This window comes from Protopterus annectens, chromosome 11.part0, assembly GCF_019279795.1.
Source record: "Protopterus annectens isolate FY-2018-M chromosome 11.part0, PAN1.0, whole genome shotgun sequence".
Lineage (NCBI taxonomy): Eukaryota > Metazoa > Chordata > Ceratodontiformes > Protopteridae > Protopterus > Protopterus annectens.
In genome coordinates this window covers 658513136-658532992 of record NC_056745.1, presented here as the reverse complement: position 1 = coordinate 658532992, position 19857 = coordinate 658513136, and the positions used below count along the sequence as shown (strand labels likewise).

The 19857-nt window shown below is 39.8% G+C and overlaps 1 protein-coding gene across 1 annotated transcript in view; it reads left to right on the top strand.

Annotated features, from left to right (window-relative positions):
• Positions 1 to 19857, top strand: part of DNM1L (dynamin 1 like) — a 1168830-nt gene that overhangs the window by 888524 nt on the left and 260449 nt on the right. The window contains exon 11 of the mRNA XM_044088102.1: positions 5345 to 5521. Within this exon, the coding sequence (XP_043944037.1) occupies positions 5345 to 5521 (177 nt within the window). The remainder of the gene's footprint in view (positions 1 to 5344; positions 5522 to 19857) is intronic.

Sequence of the window (19857 nt, the reverse complement as noted above, 5' to 3'; positions counted from 1 at the left end):
TCTCAAACTTTGTAGGTAAAATGTGGAACTCCATGCTCACCTCAGAACCTTCACTCCTACAATTCAAAAAGCTTAAACCCCATCTCAATACTCTAATGTCCCTGTTCCAAACCTGATTAACCACTATCATTTACCCTTCTCTTACCTCACTATCCTTGTAACTGACCTATGTTTTCCAAGATGTGATGTATCTTTATATTGTATTTAGAACACAACTATCTTCCTTTTTGCATTAACAATCGGTTAACAAATGTAAAATAAAAAATAAAATAAATAAAAGATCTAATCTAATTTGTCTGCCTGCCAGAGCCCCGCCATCACCAGTAACCCCCCGCCCCTCACCCCTCTCCCGCCAAATATACCGCCTATTTGCGATGTCACCGAGTTTGTATTAGTGCTTTCCCGACTACCGAGAATCAGTTGCCTACTCTCTCTGCACCTCCCTTTTAGGCCAAATGGAAAGTAGAAATGGCCTCTCTTGTGTGGGATCATTTGGGAAGTGGGCACCTGGTTTATTAACATCGATCAGCTCAATTTAGCCATGATTCTCCTTCACTGTACTTCATTTGAGCAGGGCAAGGGAATGTGGATTATGGACTCACTTAATTAGTTTAATGGTGATTCAATATCAGGCATTTGTTTTACTTTACTAAAGTCTTATTCTCCAAGTTTGAGGAGGTGCAAATTTTTAAAGTTTTTCACTTCACAACCTTGTCAGAACTGTGTGTGCAGGCACTGGCTTTTCAATTAGTTTGTTAAGGGAGATTGTGATCTTTTATTTGTCTTTTAGTTCCCCTCTCTTTGAGGCCTGATCTTCATTGTTGGCAGCTGCACTAACTTGAAGCAACTAGGGTGGTTAGAGTTTTCCAGCCAACTCCATTTCAACCAACTCAAAACGGCTCACCAGATACTGTATCACTCAGGAAAACACCAGCTCTGAAAAACATCATTCACCCCTATATTAACCTGCAATCTTTACGCTCCTCCAATAAGATCTTAGCTCAAACTACCAAAGCCAATAATTCTGCTGGGATTCTCTATTCTCAAACTTTGTAGGTAAAATGTGGAACTCCCTACCGACCATGCTCACCTCAGAACCTTCACTCCTACAATTCAAAAAAGCTTAAACCCCATCTCAATACTCTCTGGCAATGTCCCTGTTCCAAACCTGATTAACCACTATCATTTACCCTTCTCTTACCTCACTATCCTTAACTTTTTAACAAGGGCGCCTTTTTGTAACTGACCTATGTTTTTTTTTATATGCTGCTATTTTTTTCCCCAAGATGTGATATATCTTTATATTGTATTTAGAACACAACTATCTTCCTTTTTTGCATTAACAATGTTCATATGTCTGTTATGTACCTAGAGCTTTTCTCCCCCGGTCTCTGCTGAAAATGGACATGTATCCAGTCGGACTCTCCCGGTTAACAAATGTAAAATAAAAAAATAAAATAAATAAAAATTAAGCAGGGACATTTTTATCTCAGTAAATTACACTAACAGGCAGCAAATACTGTATCTTCCCCAAAGAGTGAAAATTCCATATACTGATGGATTAAAATGAAATGGACACTAAAACAAACTGCAGCAATACTGGGAGTGTGACACATACTCAGATCTAATCTAATTTGTCTGCCTGCATATCGTTTGAGCAGCGAAGAATAACTTAAGTGAAGCAAACTTACCCCATTTTACTCAACAGTAAAAAAGTTAAACTAACAGTTTATGGCCTACAACACATTCACATTTCATTCATAATTCCAGCATTATAACACTGCTGCAAGAATTCAAGACAGGTTTACATACTACAGAATTAATTAAAGAACCCAATACATAAATGAAGAATGTATCTTTTGAACTGTTTTCCTGTGTTCATTGTACCCAAATGCATTACAGTAGCTGTCCGGCGTATCATTACCCAGTCCCTGACACTGTGTCCTGAGTCTCATCCATCCACAGCACAATAAATTAAATCCTCAGGTCTGGATAAGAAAACAGTGAAAACCGCAACAGCCCTCTTCAAAATCAAAGTGATAATTTATCTTTCTCTCTCTCTTAGGGTTGCCACCTTCGTTCACGGCTAAAACCGGAGCCACGCCCCTCGCACCAGCCCGCCCGCCCCACCCCCTCTCCCGCCAACATACCGCCTATTTTGCGATGTCATGACAGCATCACTCAACGGGAACGCCCTCTTATTTCATTCCCGCCGCCTGCTTTTGGCTGATTTGCTATGCTTTTCTGTAAAAAAAAGCATAGTAAATCAGCCGATCAACAGGAACGCCCTCTTTTTTCGCTCCCGCCGCCTGCTTTTGGCTGATTTGCTATGCTTTTCTGTAAAAAAAAGCATAGTAAATCAAGATTTAAACTCCGATAGTCTGTTTCCTTTTTGAAACAGAATACCGGAGTTTGTACAGTGTTTTCCGGACTACCGGAGAATCAGTTTGATTTCCTGATAGTCCGGAAAAAAAACGGATGGGTGGCAAGCCTACTCTCTCTGCACCCTGCAATGCCTTTTTTGAAGGGATTGCAGTGGTGCAAAAACTAGTAGCAGCACATGATTAGCCGAATTCTCTACATCTTCAATAGCTCTCTTTGTCGTAGGAGCAGTGATACGAGCCAATCAAAAATCTCATAGCGAAGCCAGCACTGTTCAATGCAGAACAGTGAAACAGTCAGCTAACTTGATGTTAAATGCAGTGTGTTCCACGCAATCTGGAGCACTTGGCTGCTCAGCTTACCCTAGTTAGATCTTTGGCACTTCTGCAGGAAGACCTGTACTAATTACTCTTTCAGGGATGGCATAACCCCCACACATTTACTCCTCTCTCTCACCTTCTTTTTCCTTTCCTGATGTCTTCATTCTGCCGATTTGCTATGCTTTTCCATATATATATGTATAAAAAGCATAGCAAATCTGCCGATCCACCGACTTAACAAACTTAAACTCTGATGGTCTGTTGCTTTTTTGAAAGAGAATACCAGGTTTACACAGTGTTTTCCAGACTACCAGAGAATCTGTTTGATTTCGAGATGGTCTTGGGGAAAAAAAACAGTGTAAGATAAGTTCTTGCAATTAGCAAGTGTTTTTTCTAACTTCTCACGGGCAGCCAAAGGGCCGGATATGGCCCAGGGGCCATACAATGCTCAGGTCTGCACCTTTAGGTGAGAAGTTGATGCCACCCACATCCTCTCCTAATTTGGTCAGGCAAACAAGCTGTAGTGTTGTACCTGTACAAACAGAGGGCATGTACTCCTGTTTTCTTTGCAGATAGGCTATGTGAGTTTGTCAGCGGTCCATGCAGTATAGCATTTCCCCCACAACCATACCCACCTGGAAAGAAGTGAATATGCTGGTAGGATCCCTTAGCCCATTCATGAACTGAAAGTAGAAATGGCCTCTCTTGTAAGGATCATTTGGGAAGTGGGCACCCTGGTTATTAACATCTTTACAGCTCAGGATGTTGTGATTCTCCTTCACTGTACTTCATTGAGCAGGGCAAGGGGAATGTGGATTGTGGATACATTCTTAGTTCCCTGGCAAGGCTTATGTGTTTATACCTGTCATTCATTCCCTCTGTTTCTGCAACTACCATTAAGTCACAGAAAAAAGGCAATACCTCCTCCTTATCCCTCACTCTTGAGCAACAAGGATATGATTTAGGCTGTCAAGATCCTGACGATATAGGAAATTATCCAAGTACAAGCCCAGTGTAGTTCTCCTTGGCTGTGGTAACTATAAAGTCCACATCCAGGTGTAGTTGCTAACACTTGATATTCCACCAGTGGTCTTAGAGTTGACTGAATTTTCTAGAAAATGTTCTCCTTATTAGACTTTTGATGAGTGGAAGAGGTTCGGTTTCTTAGCACAAAACTGTCTTATACTGCCTCACTTAATTAGTTTAATGGTGATTCTGAGCAATATCAGGCATTTGTTTTACTCAAGTCTTATTCCTCCAAGTTTGAGGTACATATTTCTAAAGTTTTGGTACTTCACAAACTTGTGAGTGTCAGAACTGTGGCAGAGCACTGGCTTTTCAATTAGTTTGTTAAGGAGATTGTGCATCTTTATTTGCCTTTGAAGTTCCCCTCTCCTTGAGGCCTGATCTTCAGTGTTGGCAGGCTTGGTCAACCTCTGTTTGAACTGGCTGGCTTGGTAGAACTTCTTCGAAGTAGCCCTGCCCCTGCCCTTGAAGCATGACTGATGTTTTTTTTTTTTTCCTGCTCTGCACTGGGGAAGTTGCAACTACCCAGTGTGCCCCATGTTAACCCCCTAAGAAGGATAAACTGTCCACACCCTTTCACTTGTCCCCCTACCTGCCTGGCTGCCCCAGTCCCAAGGCCACTAATTCAACCCTGCTTGCTTGTTTCATAGTCAGAGCTCTGTCTGTCTGCACTATACAGCCAGGTGAAGATGACAAAAAGCACTCAATGTTTAAAACCTCATCACTTGGTATGTGCAACAGAGAAGTTATAATTTTTTATGTTTGCTGCCCCCACACCTGTTGGCCATCAAGCTTACTCAAGTTGGACTGCAGCACATTTATTTTACAGTGGTAGAGATCACCGTCAGATCCTGTAGGGTGAGAGTTTCTACGAGAAGCATCATTTAGGTAAGCACAAGGGTTGCTTATAACTTCATTGGTTTCCTGGCGTTGAGGACCGTTTTAATTGTTTTTTGCCTGCCCACATCACCACAGGAGTCTCGTATGAATTTGCTCACAGAAAGCTATTGCTGAATGCTGGCTTGGTGGGCCACATGAATTACCCCCCCCCCCCCCCATGTCATACACTCACGCCGTTCTCCCATACCCATTTTCCCTACCAGGTTTGTCAAGTGACTGAGCCAGTAATTGTACACAGGTTGCCTTTATACATCCACACAATGAGGATGAGTAGAAAAGCTTCTAATTTTAATGTTTTCTGTGATGTATGTAGTTTTGAGTATGTAGTACGTTTTAAAAGTGTTGTGCATTCATGATGTCTGTTGTTTTAGTTTGAAAGATGGGATGCCATTCCATTTTTACTTATACATTTCACCAACTCAGATTTATAGTTTAATAGAAAAGAAAGACAGTTTGTCATTATTAAATCATGCAATGAAGAAAAAAATGTTTGCATGATGTTCTTATGTGAAAAGAAAAAAAAAACAAGGTTCACCATGTAGGCATTGAGCCATTCCTGAACATTCCTCATGGGTTTGTTTCTGAGGCATGAAGATTCACATTTGGTTCTTGCACAAGTTAGTGCATCTGTGCTCAGATTATTGAGTTCATAACTATGTCTGGTACAGTTACATTAGGAATGTACAATTGCTGAAGGATATCCTTTTATTTGTCAGCAGGGGAACCCTGCTACACTCCTGGGTGATGGAATTCCAGATGCAGGAACTGGCAGCTGGAGAGGAATGCTTAAGGCCTCCAAAGCCGAAGAACCTCCCAGTGATGAAAAAGCAAAGTTTACCCAGCAGCCCCCTGGGAGTCCTCTTAAATGCCATGCTGTGAATCTGTTAGATGTGGTAAGTAGATGTTTCACAGAAACATTGTTTTAATTAGCACTCACTGAGTACGAAGAGATGTATTTGAACAGCAGATGCATTTTTAAGCATGAAATTTTAAACCAAATATTTTGTTTCAATGTTTAATATATTAGTAAATACATATGAATGTATCTGACATTATTTTGCTTGTTTTGGGGTATAATAGCATGAGTGACTTCATTATAAAGATAAAATAGAATTGCTAATGTTATTGGAAGAAGAATATCCTATAACCACAAATTTGAAGCTTAAGGTGATGCATACCTCTCAACTGTATTGTTGCAGAGGTTGTGTAAATTTGGGGTAATAAATTTCTCTCTCTCCATCTTCAGTATGTTTTATTTACATGCTAATGGAGATTTAAGTTGCTAGTTCTAGTATTAGTGGATATATTTGAGTTATATAGATACAAGTGATTAAAGTGGATAGCATCCCTAATGGAATGGAATGCAAGGTATAGATCATCCTTCAAGAGTTTTTAAGAAGCTGAATAAATGGCTAGCTCTTTGAGCCTCTCCTAATAGTTCAGGGACTTGACCAACAGTGTTCTTGGTTAGGAACTTCTGGTGCCTTTCCAGTTGTTTAATATGTCGAGGAAAGCACATCCAAAAGAGGATATTGTACCCAGTAAGTTGTCTAATTAGGGCTGCATATAGAGGGATGATGCTGTTGTGGAATTTGAAGCCTCTCCACCCCCCCAACCCTCTACTTATATATACCAACTCTGAGATCACACTACAGTGGAGAAAAGGGCTAATTCACAATGCTGGCTACCTAGTTACTTTTCCAAAGAAAAACTTTGATGTCGTGATTATTCGCTGAATGCAGTGTTCAATGTAGTCGTGCCAATGAATAGGGATTCAATGGAGATGTCTTTCGAGGAAATTTTTTATATATATATATATATATATATATATATATATATATATATATATATTTGTATGGCTGCAAAACTTAAGTGCTGGATAGGCTTACTCAGAACTGAGGAGACTTTGCACTGAGGAGAACACATTGGAAATTACTGGCAGGAGTGAGAATGTGAGTAGAAATGTGGCGACTCATCAGAAATGGCTTTCTGAATGGATGCCATTAAAACTGTCCCCTTTACTTAAAAGGAAATTGGGGGTTAAGCAGAAAAAAATCAGAGAATTCTGCGGGAAAACCAGGCTAGCTCCACTGAAGGATCTGCTGCCAGCACTGTCCGAGCTGGGCAGTGCAGAGAGAGAACTATAAAATGTCAGTCTGTGCAGAGTAATTGAACTGGTTTAAACAATCTGTGCATTATGTGTTAGAAATGTTTAAAGTTAGAGGGGTTATGATAGTTTTTTAACTTGATCATCAGATACATTTATATGGGTTATAACTGATATCTTACTTAGCTTTTGAGAGGAGGTCTAAGTCTTGTATCAACATTGTTGGTTAGCTAAGTTCATTCTAAACTCTAAGCCTTTCCCTCCTTGGTGCACATAAGCCATTAGCATGTTGCTTACAAAGAAGGGTCTCTTCGTTTTGTACAAATAAAACACAGCAGATAAGAATTGGGCTCCCAAAATATGGTCACGCCAATACGTAGTATCTGAGCAACAGGAAAAGAATGAGCCAAATAAGAACATGTTTCTTAGAGTATGTGGGACTGGGAAAGACAGGGGAGTCTGGTTTTAAATTTGGAGAGTGATAGTGGTTCTGGGATGCCATTAACTGTGTGGAGTAAGTGCTTATTTTAATATGCACAGAAGGAAAACCAGGTTGATTAACCACATTTCCTAGAGGGAAGAGAGATGGAAGCCTTCTTGGATCTAGGTCAAAGAAAGGTACAAATGATGCTCATTAACAATGGATTTATTGATGGCGCTTGAATTTAAAGAAATCGCGACAAGCAATGGAGGTAGTGTATGAATGGCCCAATTTGGCCCAGTTACAGAAGCAGAGGCTTGAATTTTGGGTAATCATGCATCAGAGAGGGGGATAGTTATTAGGTTCTGTAGAACAAGAACTATAGTACTCGGCTAGTCAATTAAACTTCAAGGGTTGGGCACTTCTAAAGGAAGTAGTAAAGCAGCTGTAGCATTATATGTGAGACGTGGAGATGATTCCCAGTGAAATTACAGATTAGTTCAGATCTCTAGAAACATTAAGGAACAGGAGGCAAGACAATTCAGATGTATAGGGAATGGATAGTCTCCGTATTATGACTTGGAATTTGAACAGCCTGACAGTCAGTATAAAAATGAAGATTGGAGTTCACTCTCTGAGTGAAGTGATCTCTTTTGCTGAGTCTGATGAAGTTTGGGCAGGACTTGTATTACATTACTGCAGTGTTTAGTACTAGCTCTGGGAAACAAATGATAGAGGCCATAGAGCAAATGACAGCCAAAATTGGTATAACTGGCCAGATGTTCAGCTATTTAATGTTGATGATGCACCTGAAACTTTTGATAGTGAGGTTTTAATGTGTACAGTTCAAAGTTCATATAAATGTGATGACGTTTTATGTTGTTATTGGTCTCTTGAGTATGTTATTCTAAGAGTGTTATGTTTTAAGAAAGATCTGCTCCATCAAGACTTCCAGTCAAGATGGCTGCCAAGTCACAGCTCTTTTCAAAGGTGTACTCACTACAGTGCAGACAACATTTAAAAATAGGCATTCTCACTAAGTGACTTGTCTACTTTAATTAGAAAAGGTCACAATTATAGCTGCTTATTGTTATTTTTGCTTAGATCTGGGAGAAGGGCAACATAAGTAAGAGAAACTTGTCAGCTCCATTACTTGTCCCTGCCATATATTCTATTCATATTAGCAGCTGAAATTGACCCTCAAATACCTGCTGTTAATTAGCACTTAAATATGGTAGAATCAGTCACACTGGCCTCAGTTATAGTCAAGTTGGGAAATTTGAATTCAAATTAACAGAGTTGATAGATAATTTTGCTGCTAAGGTAAGAGATCTCAAGGAAGCTCATACCCATCATTCTAATGCTATGTACAATGCTCAAGGCAGTTTGAAAAATACTAAGGAGACGGGACGGTCACTCATAAGGAATCATAAGTGGAAAGAATTGAGGCCAAGGTAATTGACCTGGAGGATCTTGCATGATGAAATCATTTTTGTTTGGTAGGCATTTTATAGTAGACCGATGACAGCAAGTGAGCATCCTGTATTAAAAATTTTTTTGCACAAATTTATTTACTTATTGGTCATTTATTTACTGGGAAAGTAAATAAATGACCAATAAGTAAATAAATTATTGGTCATTTATTTACTGGGAAAGTCCTACTGGGCACAGTACCCCTTTTCAGCAGAGGCCTAGGGAGAAAAGCTCCAAAGTGTTATATTCATTGCAATCAATATTTACGGTAACTAATTTTAAATTGCAGTTTCACTAAATACACAGCATAATTGTCAATATTATAAAATTTACATTAATATATAAGCATTGTAGCAAGAATTTGCATATAGAAATGTATAAGATAGGTAGGGGTAATTTAAATACGTTAGAATGAAGTATTAGAGGAGATAAGCAAGTTTAAGTGTTATTAGAGAACTGGCAATGGAATAGTAATCTGGTTATGCTAATTAGAAGTAGGTATAGTAGTTTAAGTGCTGCAATAAAATGAAGTATTAGAAGGGGATAAGTGGGTTACCTGATTTAGTTATTTAAAGGGAGGTATAAGAAAGGTGATGAAGAGTGTTAGTATTGCTGTGTCACAAATGAGGACCAAAGACGGCCAGGTGGTAGAGAGGAAGTTTTTTACTAATGGTTTGAAAAGATGAAGGTGTGTGATAGACCTGGATGATATAAGAATTTTGTTCCAAGTTCTAGCTGCACTATTGAAATAGAGACTGATCCCAGCAGTCCTTTGTGGTTTGTAGATGGTAAGCAGTTGGCTAGTGTTTGACTGAAGGGCGATGGTTTGGAATATAGTATTGGAGTATGGGGCTAATTGCTGGACAGGTGCATGGCATATGGATGATTTGGTGGGTTAAAATGAGCTGACTTTATATAGGTGGTGAGGAAGTTAAGTGTTTTTAATCTTAAGCCATGGTGGATCTGGCAAGGTTTATTGCAAGTGAATCTGGCGAATTTGTTGTAGCATTGTTCAAGTTTTGAACTAAGTGAGGTTTGTAGGCTGGTCATGATAGAGGCTCCATATAAGATAGAGAAGAGGCATAGTTTTTTTTAATACCTGGGGCTAATCCGTCTGTACTGGCACCCTGCCAAAAAAAAAAAAAAGTAGCCAGATATATACACACACACTTCTTCCCTTCTGCCCTGTCTCTTCAATGAAAGAGCAAAACAAAAAAAAAATGTCCACAGTCTTTTGACTGGTATTCCTGAATGCAGGAGCCAACCAGCCATACCTTTCAACCTTTTAGGGCAAGAAATCTGGACAAAGCCTAAAATAGGGAGATATTTTAAATATTGCTCTTATAAACCCAGAAGGTTATTCAAAAGGATTTCTGTTATAAAGCATTTTCTGAAGGATTGGAGTCTGAAACACATATGTATGTCACACATATGTATATCATTATTTAGTGACTTCAGTACTTGGTGATTTGCCAGAAAACCATAAATGTTATGAGGAACAGACCAAAAATATGAGGCACAAATGTGGAGATTCTGCAAAAGTCTGAACAGCAGAGAGATATGCCTGCCACTCCTCAGCTGAGGGTCAAAAAAAGGTCAACATACCCTGCCCCTGTCCCTCCTTCCTCCACTGAAAAAGATTTTTTTTTTATTTTAAACTGTCGCAAACTGCTTACTAGTTACAATTTATAACACATGTGGAGTGCTACAGCACTCAGGTTTTTGTAACAAAAAACAAAAAAAACATCTTTTTGTCTTTGTTGTTAAAAATGCATATTAGTTAGAATTGTCAGTGTGTTATATGAGGGAAGCTTTCTGAGATGATTTATGTTGATTGATTGTGAATATATTGAAGAGTAGAGGTCAGAGAATGGAGCTGTGTGGCATGCCAGCATCAACAAAAAAAGGAAGGAAGGGAGAAAGGGTGGAGAGCCATTTAACAGACTGGTAGCTATCCGTTAAGTAGTAGTTAAACCACAGTGTGAGTTGTGATAGCCCGAGAAAGACAACTTGCAGAGAAGTTTTTGTTGAGAGACTTGATCAAAAGCTTTTGAGAAATCAAAGAATATAGAGGATATGAGTTTGCCTTTATCTTTGGCTTTGTAAATAATATCTGTGAAGGTTAATAAAGCCATGGTAGTGCTATGGGTGGAACTAAAACCATGCTGTATGGGGGTCAGGAGCTTTTCCTGAAGGATATGTTAATAAAGTTGCTTGTAAATGTACTTCTCTAGAACTTTTGACAAAGGAGAATCATATGGCAATAGGACTGAAACTGGTTATATCAGATAAGGTTCCCCCTTTATGATGAAGACATTTATCCATAGAAATGGAATGTATGATTCCTTGATAGATCAGTTAATTAGAACCAACACAGGAAAAGCTTTGGAACGGCAGACAGCTTGAGGTACTCTGCTGAGACGTTATCTGCTGAAGGAGAAAAGAAGTAGGGATTTAATGTAGGAGGTTGGGATGGGTTTTAGGATAATGTCTGAGAAGAGGGCATGTCAGAATTGTTAGAAGGAAAATCAAGTAAGGGCTTTAATGTTTTCTGTAAAATATGTGTCAAATTTAGTGGCTATTTTGGTGGGAATGTTATTTGGGGCAGGATTAGGAGTGATGGTTGTTCTAGGGTGGAGTCTGTTACTAATCGATGATAAGAATTTTTAGGGTTTTAACACCGATTCTGTAATTATTGTAGTAGACTTTCTTGTCACATCAGTCTGCCTTTTAGTACAGTTACATAGTTCTGACAGGTCCGTAACAAGAAAAAAACCTTTAATGCTCAAACCTTCATCTCCACCCGGCAACTCTAACTGGACTCCAAGTATGACTTTACCCTAGATGATGCAGTAGACTATTTCAACTGCACTTTTCTCAGAATGCTAAACAAACTAGCATCATGTAGAAAAATAAGAACAAAGTCATATTATGCCCCGTGGCTAACTAAGGGAAGTAGACTACTACTTAAACTCAGAGATAAAGCCTGGGCTCAGTGGCATGTAAACAAATCTCAAATCAACCATGAATCTTAACAACAACTTGGAAACATAGCCAAAAAGCATATTAAACAAGACAAAAAGCCAACTACAGTGACATCCAACAAAAATATCAGAACAACCCACAAAAATTCTGGTCAGCAATTAAAAAAACTCTTCCAAACCTGGTCAACCAGCAGCACCAACCCCATCAACTACAAATAATATAGGTAGTACTGCAACATTTACTGAATCCGTACTATCATTTTCAAAAGACAGCAGCTCTACTTCACTAATCATCCCTTTAGCACCCAGTGCAGCTAACAGTACCTTCTCCTTTAACCCTATTCAAACTAATACCATAAAAAATTGCTCAGCAAACTGAAACCTACAACCATAGCAGCCGACAAACTACCAACAGAATATCTTAAACTAGCAGTTGATGCTATCTCCTGTACTATTTCTATTCTCATTAACCACTCTGTTTCAGAACACCATATTCCACTTATGGAAATGTTCATGCATCATCCCACTACACAAAGGGGGTTACTCAGCTGAACTCTCTAATTATAGACATATTGCAATATTATCTCCCTTAGTCAAAATAGAAAAATGCATACGCACCCAACTCTTGAACTATCTATTATCTAACAATCTACTGTCCGACACACAGCATGGATACTGTCCCATCCATAGCACCACTGCTGCCCTTCTAAGTGTTACTAATGCCATCAATCAATATAGGAATGAAGGTAAAATAGTATTTTCCACATTCCTAGACCTGTGTAAAGCTTTTGACACTGTCTCCCACCAGAAACTACTAAATGTACCATCTGACCTAAAACTCAGCCTCTCTTCTCTTGCATGGTACCAAAGCTATCTAAATGGTTGACAATACGCTGTTTAATGGCAACAAGACCTCTCTCCTCTGTTGCCTGTTAATATGGGGGTTCCCCAGGGTTCATTTCTAGGACTGCTTCTCTTCAGTATTTTTGCTAATAAACTTCATACTTCCACCCATCCTGCCTATCTCATCCAGTATGCTGATGATTCTGCTCTTATCAACACAGCTCCTGCCCAACAACAACTTAATGATCTAACACAATAGTCCTTCTCTGCTGTGGAGTCCTGGCACTCTAACTCACAGCTTATTCTTAACCCAGACAAAACCAAACTTATGCTCTTTCAACCCACTAAAGCCATAGACCCCCCACCTTCATTTCCTATCACTTCCTCTAATAATACCATTATAACTACAGTATCCCAAACAAAACTCCTAGGTGTTGTAATTGACAACAATATGAAATTTGACGTCCATATATCTCAAACTATAAAGAAAGTACATATAAAACTAGGAATGCTATACAGAAGCAAACCATTTCTAACCAACACTGTAAAACAGGCAATGGCCAGAACCCACCTACTCTCTAATTTCTTATCTGACTCACCCATTCTTAGCAATCTAAAGAAAACAGAACTCGGGGGGGGAAAACTAGAAGCCTGCTACAACAAAATAGCTAAATTTTCTACAAATTCCCCATACAGTACCCACCACTGCTTGGTTCTGCAACAACTCAACTGGTTAGAATTACACCATCACTTATCTTATACATAGCTCACCATGGCCCACAGACTGATACACCAACCTGAAAAAAAATGCCCTCCAAAATCTACCGCAACCTTGTTGAAATAATTGAGTGCTACGTTCCTCTAGTAAATCTTTACTACAAATATCCAAATCCAATAATAATGCTGGGGACTCTCTTTACCCGTACCATATAGCCAAAATCTGGAACACAATCCCTCAAACTATCCGAACTACAGTTAACCCTGCACACTTCAAAAAACACTCAAGAGCCACTTATTTAACAATTGAGTCTGTCCTTGCTCTACCCCTGGCTAACTTACACTGCTTCTTTCTTATTATTTTTATCCTGCTACTATATTACCTCTCCCTCCCCCTCCACCAACTACCCTAATATTTCCTCTCTCTACCTAACCCATAAACTGTTTATTCTTATTCCTTACTCTTTGTCTGTCTATTACTCTATAGCAATTTGTCTTCTACCTCATTTCATCTCTTCCTTTTTTTCTCTACATTTATCTTCTACTTATCACCTTTTTTCTCTCCCTCTGTAAAGAATCTCTCCTGTCATATCCTTGTTCATCATGTTTTTTCAGGTGCATACCATTGTAAGATTGCATTAACAATTGCATTTATAAAAATGTTCTCTATCAATTATTGTTAATTTAATGATGCCCATGAGGTATCTCATTGGTGTTGTAACTAGTTTTGTAATTTTTTGTATATATGTTATTTTGCTTTGTATCTATTAAGTTTTGTTTTGCTATGTATATGTAATTTTGCTTTTGTCTGTGGAGTTCTTCTCCCCAGACCTCTTTTGAAAATGGGCTGTTGTCCAGGTGGACTTTCCTGCTAAACAGATGTCAAATAAATCAAAAATAAACTGATGTGTTTAGAGGTATTGATATTGAGCAGGCATAGGGAACATGTACTGACTAGTAACTTAACACTTTTAGATTCTGGAGATGTCTTTACAAGTTTTAAAGGTTGAGGCTGCAACTAAAAATATATTCTGTCTCTTTGCACAGCGACATTTCATTCTAACCACATAAGCTTTTTATTGTATTGCTAAGTAATCACTTGCAAGATACCTATATGTACGAATATATCACTAGTTCAGAAACAGTCATGGCTGATGACTGATATATGTTTGCTCAGTGGTTTGACTGTCTTGTTTTAAATGTGAGCCTGTTTTCTTCCTTGTGTGTTTAAGAATTTGGTGGATTGCTTTAATTCCTAACAATGTGGCATATCTTATGGTAGAGAGTCGATTATCCAAATGTCGATTATCTGAAACGTCAGTTATACAAATGCAGCCTTACAAAGTTTTCGGGTAGGAAACATTATAAAGTATTCGCTTGTGTGTGTTTTTTGAGCTTGTATCCTGCTCACTTGTGAAAAATATTCTTTATTGTTCACTGGAATTACTGAATGATTGGAAAATGTATTCCCTGCGTACAGAAAAAAACAAGATTTTTACGGTTCAATGTATGTTTGATTATCCAAACAGTATCGACTCTCTACTGTATTCAGATTTCATGATAAATTAACACCACTGTGGAAACCCACAGTGGTGCTGATTAGATGTTTGTTTTTACCTTCAGTTGTTGTATGTATGTCATAGTAGCACAACATTCTGCAATTTCTTTGTTTTTGCAGGAGCAAATAGCTCCCTCCTAAGAGGCACACTTCTTTCTGTCTTGCATCTTGACCTTGTTTAAGATAACTTCTTTAGGTTTATTGCTATCTAGGTTTTCAGTCAAAGTCAGGTTTATTCTGTGTTCTGCTTATTTATATTTTAATTATTTTCTTCATTTAAAATTTGAAGCCTTAGAATAATTGCCTGATGTATGGATCTTTTTCCATGTATTAGTATGAGGAACTGGCATAATGCAGGGTTAACCATCTGTCTTTTTCATGTCACAGAAGCTAATGTTTTGGAAAAGTAATTGATTGATCAATCCAGTAAAAAGGCCCCAGATGTTTGCCTTTATCATTTTGTGTCACCCTTTGGTATTCTGTCTATAAGAGAAGGATTCATATGATCACAAACCCATGATACTTGTCGACATGCGTTATAGGGAAGCTTATTTTTATTCTAACCCAGGGCCTAGACATGTAGTTGATGTCCATCCATTTCACTGTTGCAGTATTCATTACATTAGGGATCCCCTGCTTAGGGCAGCCTGACATCCGGCCAGTATACCAAAGCCTTAGGTTGCTTTATGATACACCATACATCACACATATGCTTCTCACGTAGACTAGGGCATAACGGTGACATCTGGACATGCCATCCTTAGAACTTATTTGCCCCCAGTCCGAATGCCATCTCTCTCTCGCTCTCTCGTTTTTAACACATTTATTGAATTAACACTTGTGACATACGCATATTTACATTTACATAAAAGTAATCAAACTGTATTAAGTTAAAATTAACAAACATTATGCTTCACATGTATTGCTATATATTGTATAACCTAAGCAACATTACATAAATTATTCAATTCTTGCCCCCTTTTTTTAAACAAGAAACATTAAACCATCACTTACAATATTAAGCAATCATACATTAATATAAATGAAAACAAACCACACCAGCACAATCCTAGTTAGTCCGAACACCATCTCTTGATTGTCAGTCTGAATGCCTACATTCCCCTGCTGGTTTCATCGTGCCTTTGCACATAAGTGCCCCATTTGGGTTCCTTTTTACTTGTCTTTTCTTATTGTTGCTTGTGGAGTTTCATGTCATCCAAGAAAGGTAATTGCCAGTGTGGGAGAGAGATTCCCCATAAAGACTGCCATGAACAGTGTCTGTTTTGCCTTGGTGCCTCACACGATCATAAATCCTGTTCAATCTGTCAGGCTTTTGTACCTAAAACTTTTTGCAGTAGACTTTCTTCTTAGGCGTTGTATCTTGAGAATCAGTGAATTACGTTTCTTTTGAAAGATATGATGAAGGGAACTTCCTAACCCGAGGGGCAGTCTTCAGGGAAGAAGGCTAAGAAGCCTAGGCCGGAATCTTCCGCTGTTCAGTCTCTGCGGATGTTTCTCCCAAGGTGAGTGAATGTCCAGAGGTTCACCTGGGTTTGTCGTCAGATTCCTCTGCAGTGACAAGGTTGGAGGCCAGCGGGGATCTGGTTTTAAGGACTTCAGAGAAGGCTTTGCAGATGTGGGTGTTCAGGGGAAACCATGGTTGATCTTTTCCAAGGGTCCTAGAGGTGTTTGTCAGATTTTAATCAGAGAAATCCCTACTACTGTTACTGAATGCTGTCCTGGGTCAGAGCCTTCCAAGTTTTATAAGGTAGACATCTGCTTGAAGAAAAAACAAAAAAAATTAAACATGTTTCGCATGCCCCTGTGGATCCACAGAGTGAGTGGCAGGCCTTTACATAAAGTTTGTTTAGTGTTTTGATGGCCTTGAAACCTCCTCAGGGTGTTTCTGTTCCAGCTCCCCCTTGGTTCTCTATTACCTTAAAAGACCCAGGAAACAGGATGCCTCTGAAGAGGAGTTGGTTCAGATGAGGAATCCCTTGCTTACTCTTCTCAAATTCATTCTCCTTTGGACTATGGGTCTGAGGAAGAGGAATCTACCAGTAGTGATACCCCCTTTGAAAAGATTTCTTTTGGGGACACAACCTCCAGGATGATGGAGTTCTTTAAATGGGATTTTGCTCAGGTCGCGGCGATTCAAAAGAGGTACTATGAGTTGCTGCAGATGGAGTCTTCTAAACCTTCTGCTGTTCCTCCTGTTTTGGCTGCTTTGTTGGATTCATTTTCCAATGCCTCTAAAGCTCCAGATTCTCAGCCCCCTGCTCCCAAGAAACCTGACAGATTTTATATGGTGCCTGAGGACTGTGAATTTTTTTACAAGTGTCCTAATACTGAACCCTCAGTGATGTCTGTACACTCTGACAATCCCTCCCAATTGCTTCCTTTGCCCAAGTTACTGCCCTCTAATAAAGACAGCAGAACCATAGACAGGTTATGTAAGATGATTTACACCTTAGCTACCTTGGCTTTTAAGCCTGTTAATCGGCAGACCTGTGTGTCTAAGTATGTGTTGCCCTCTCCCAGCCTTGTCAGGTTATTTCTGATCTTTCAGACTCTGAGGGTAGAACTTTTGCTCTTTTCCCTGTTAGGGACTTCTTCCCATGTGGCTTGTCATTCCATCAAGTGTATTTCTGATGCAGCAGATGCTTTTTCTAGGGCTGCTGCGTTTGGGTCAGTGATGAGGAGGTATTCTTAGCTTTGGCTTCAACCATTGTCTGATGATATCAAAGTTAAGTTGATGGATGCCCTGCTTGATAATAAGTACTTGTTTGGTGAGGCTGCTGCTGATTTGTTTAAGTCTGTTCAGGGTAAGGGTAAGGCTTTAAAGGAACTCAAATATGTTTGTTTCTCTTGTTCCTAAATTTCAAAGAAACTACCCTAATAAGCCAGCCTTTGTTCGTAGGCAATCTCCCCTTCCTCCTAAGGGCAGAAAGAGTGGCAAGCTGGCTCCACCTGCTAAGACTACTCAGACTTCAGTGCCTCAGAAGTCTTCCTTTCCAGATAAACCAGGTGTTGTCTGACTATCCTATTCTTCCCAGCCACTTTCTTCTTTCTCTTCACCTCCCTCTCTCTCTTCCTGTTTGGCTACAGATTACTCAGGATGCCTGGGTTCTATCCATTATTCGCCATTGATATTTCATGGTGTGGAAATCTCTCCCCCCTTTTATGGGTATTCATCAGCCCCGTCAGGAACAACTCTCCTTTTTCCTAAAGGTGTTTCGGACCTTTTGACTCAGGGTGCTATTCAAGAGATGCCTGTGTCCCTAAAGGGAGAGAGTTTACTCCAGGTTGTTTCTGGTACCCAAAAAGGAGGGTACTTGGAGACCTATTTAAGACATCTTTCATCTAAACACTTTTCTGAAGGTGCCCACTTTTCGAATGTCCCTTCAGACTTTGTTCCCTCTTTTGCTTCTTTAGGCTTATATGGTGTCTCTATACATTCCCTTTTCATGGGGCTTTTACATTTCTTTGTTGCTTTCTTGCATTTTCAGTTCTCTGATTTGCCCTTTGGCTTTCTACTGCCACAAGGGTATTCACCAAATGCCTCGCTCCTGTGATTGCTTTTTGCAAGATTCAAGGGATCCATGTATTTTCCTACTTGGACAGCCTTCTGTTTCAGGCAACCTCTCGAGAGATCCTGTTGCAAAATCTCCACTTTGCCATTTCTCTTCTTCAGAGCCTAAGGTTTACAGTAAATTTCAAAAATGCTTCCATGATGCCTTCTCAGGACCATGTTTTTCTAGGTTGCAGGATACAGATGTGCCCTTGTTGGCATCCCTTCTTCCTCCCAAGGCCCTGATCCTCCTTTCCTTCTTTCTCTATCTTCCATTACAGCCAGGGAGTTTCTGAGAGCTCTGGGTTTCATGACGTCCATCTTCCCTATGCTCCCTCTGGCCAAATTTCACATTCGGAAGTTTCAGTGGTTCCTGAAGTCAGTTTGGCTTCAACATACTCATCCCCTAGACTTTGTAGTTCCTCTTCTACCTAGTCTCAAGGAGGAACTTCACTGGTGGATTCATCAGTTTATAAATCCAAGGCTTCCTTTTCATCCCCCTCTTCCCCTCTCAGGAGCTGTTCACAGACAGTTCAGACATGGGAGGGGAGCAGCTTTTGGTTCCCTAAAGGTGCAGGGGTTGTGGTCTCCTGTTCAACAGAAGTAGCACATCAATGTCAAAGAGATGAGAGCCCTTCTGCTTGTACTTACCTCTCAAGCTGTTTACAGACAGCACCACAGTGATGTAGTATGTAAACAAACAGGGGGGGAACAAGATCTTATCTCCTTTGCCGGATGGCACTCCTGGTATGGCATATTGATATCCAGTATCAAGTGAGTCTTCAGGCAGAGTTCACATTCCCTCAGATCAAAACATTGTGGCAGACACTCTGAGCAGGTCCTTAACGCAAACCCACAACATTGTCCACCAGTGGGGTACTCCTCAATTAGATGTAGTTGCCTCACCTCTGAAAAGGCAGCTTCCTCTATTTTGTGCCAGAGTCCCAGGTTCTCTGGTGTGGAAGGTGGACACCCTCTGTTTTTCTTGGAAGGGGATGTTTCTTTATGCTTTCCCTTCCCTTCCCCTCATTCCAAAAGTCCTGTTCAAAATTCAGCAGGACACTTCCAAAATCTTGTTAGTGACTCCCTTTTGGCTGAGACAGCATTTGTTCCCTCTTCTTCTGCATTTGGCCAGGGGCAGTCATCACAAGTTACCTCACAGGGTGGACCTACTCACACGTGACAAGTGATCTCTCATCCACCCCCACCTGTCCACACTTCATCTGACTCTATGTATGATAGGATTTTGATTTTTTTTCTGAGGACATGCTTAGGGTCCTGCAGAAAGCCTGAAAACCCAGTACTAGGAAATCCTACTTATCCAAATGGAAGAGGTTTTCTGTTTGCTGTCTTTCTTTCAACCTGGATCCATTTTCTGTAGATGTTCCTTTGAGCAATTCATGCAGATAAGAGAGAACTAATGCTGGGTTGGCTTATTATTCTGTTAAGGCCCACTTATCAGCTATCTCTGCTTGTCTGCCTTTACGTCCTCCTTTAGCTTCTAGATTTGAAGCTAAACAATTCCTTAAAGGCGTCCTTCATATTAGGCCTCCCA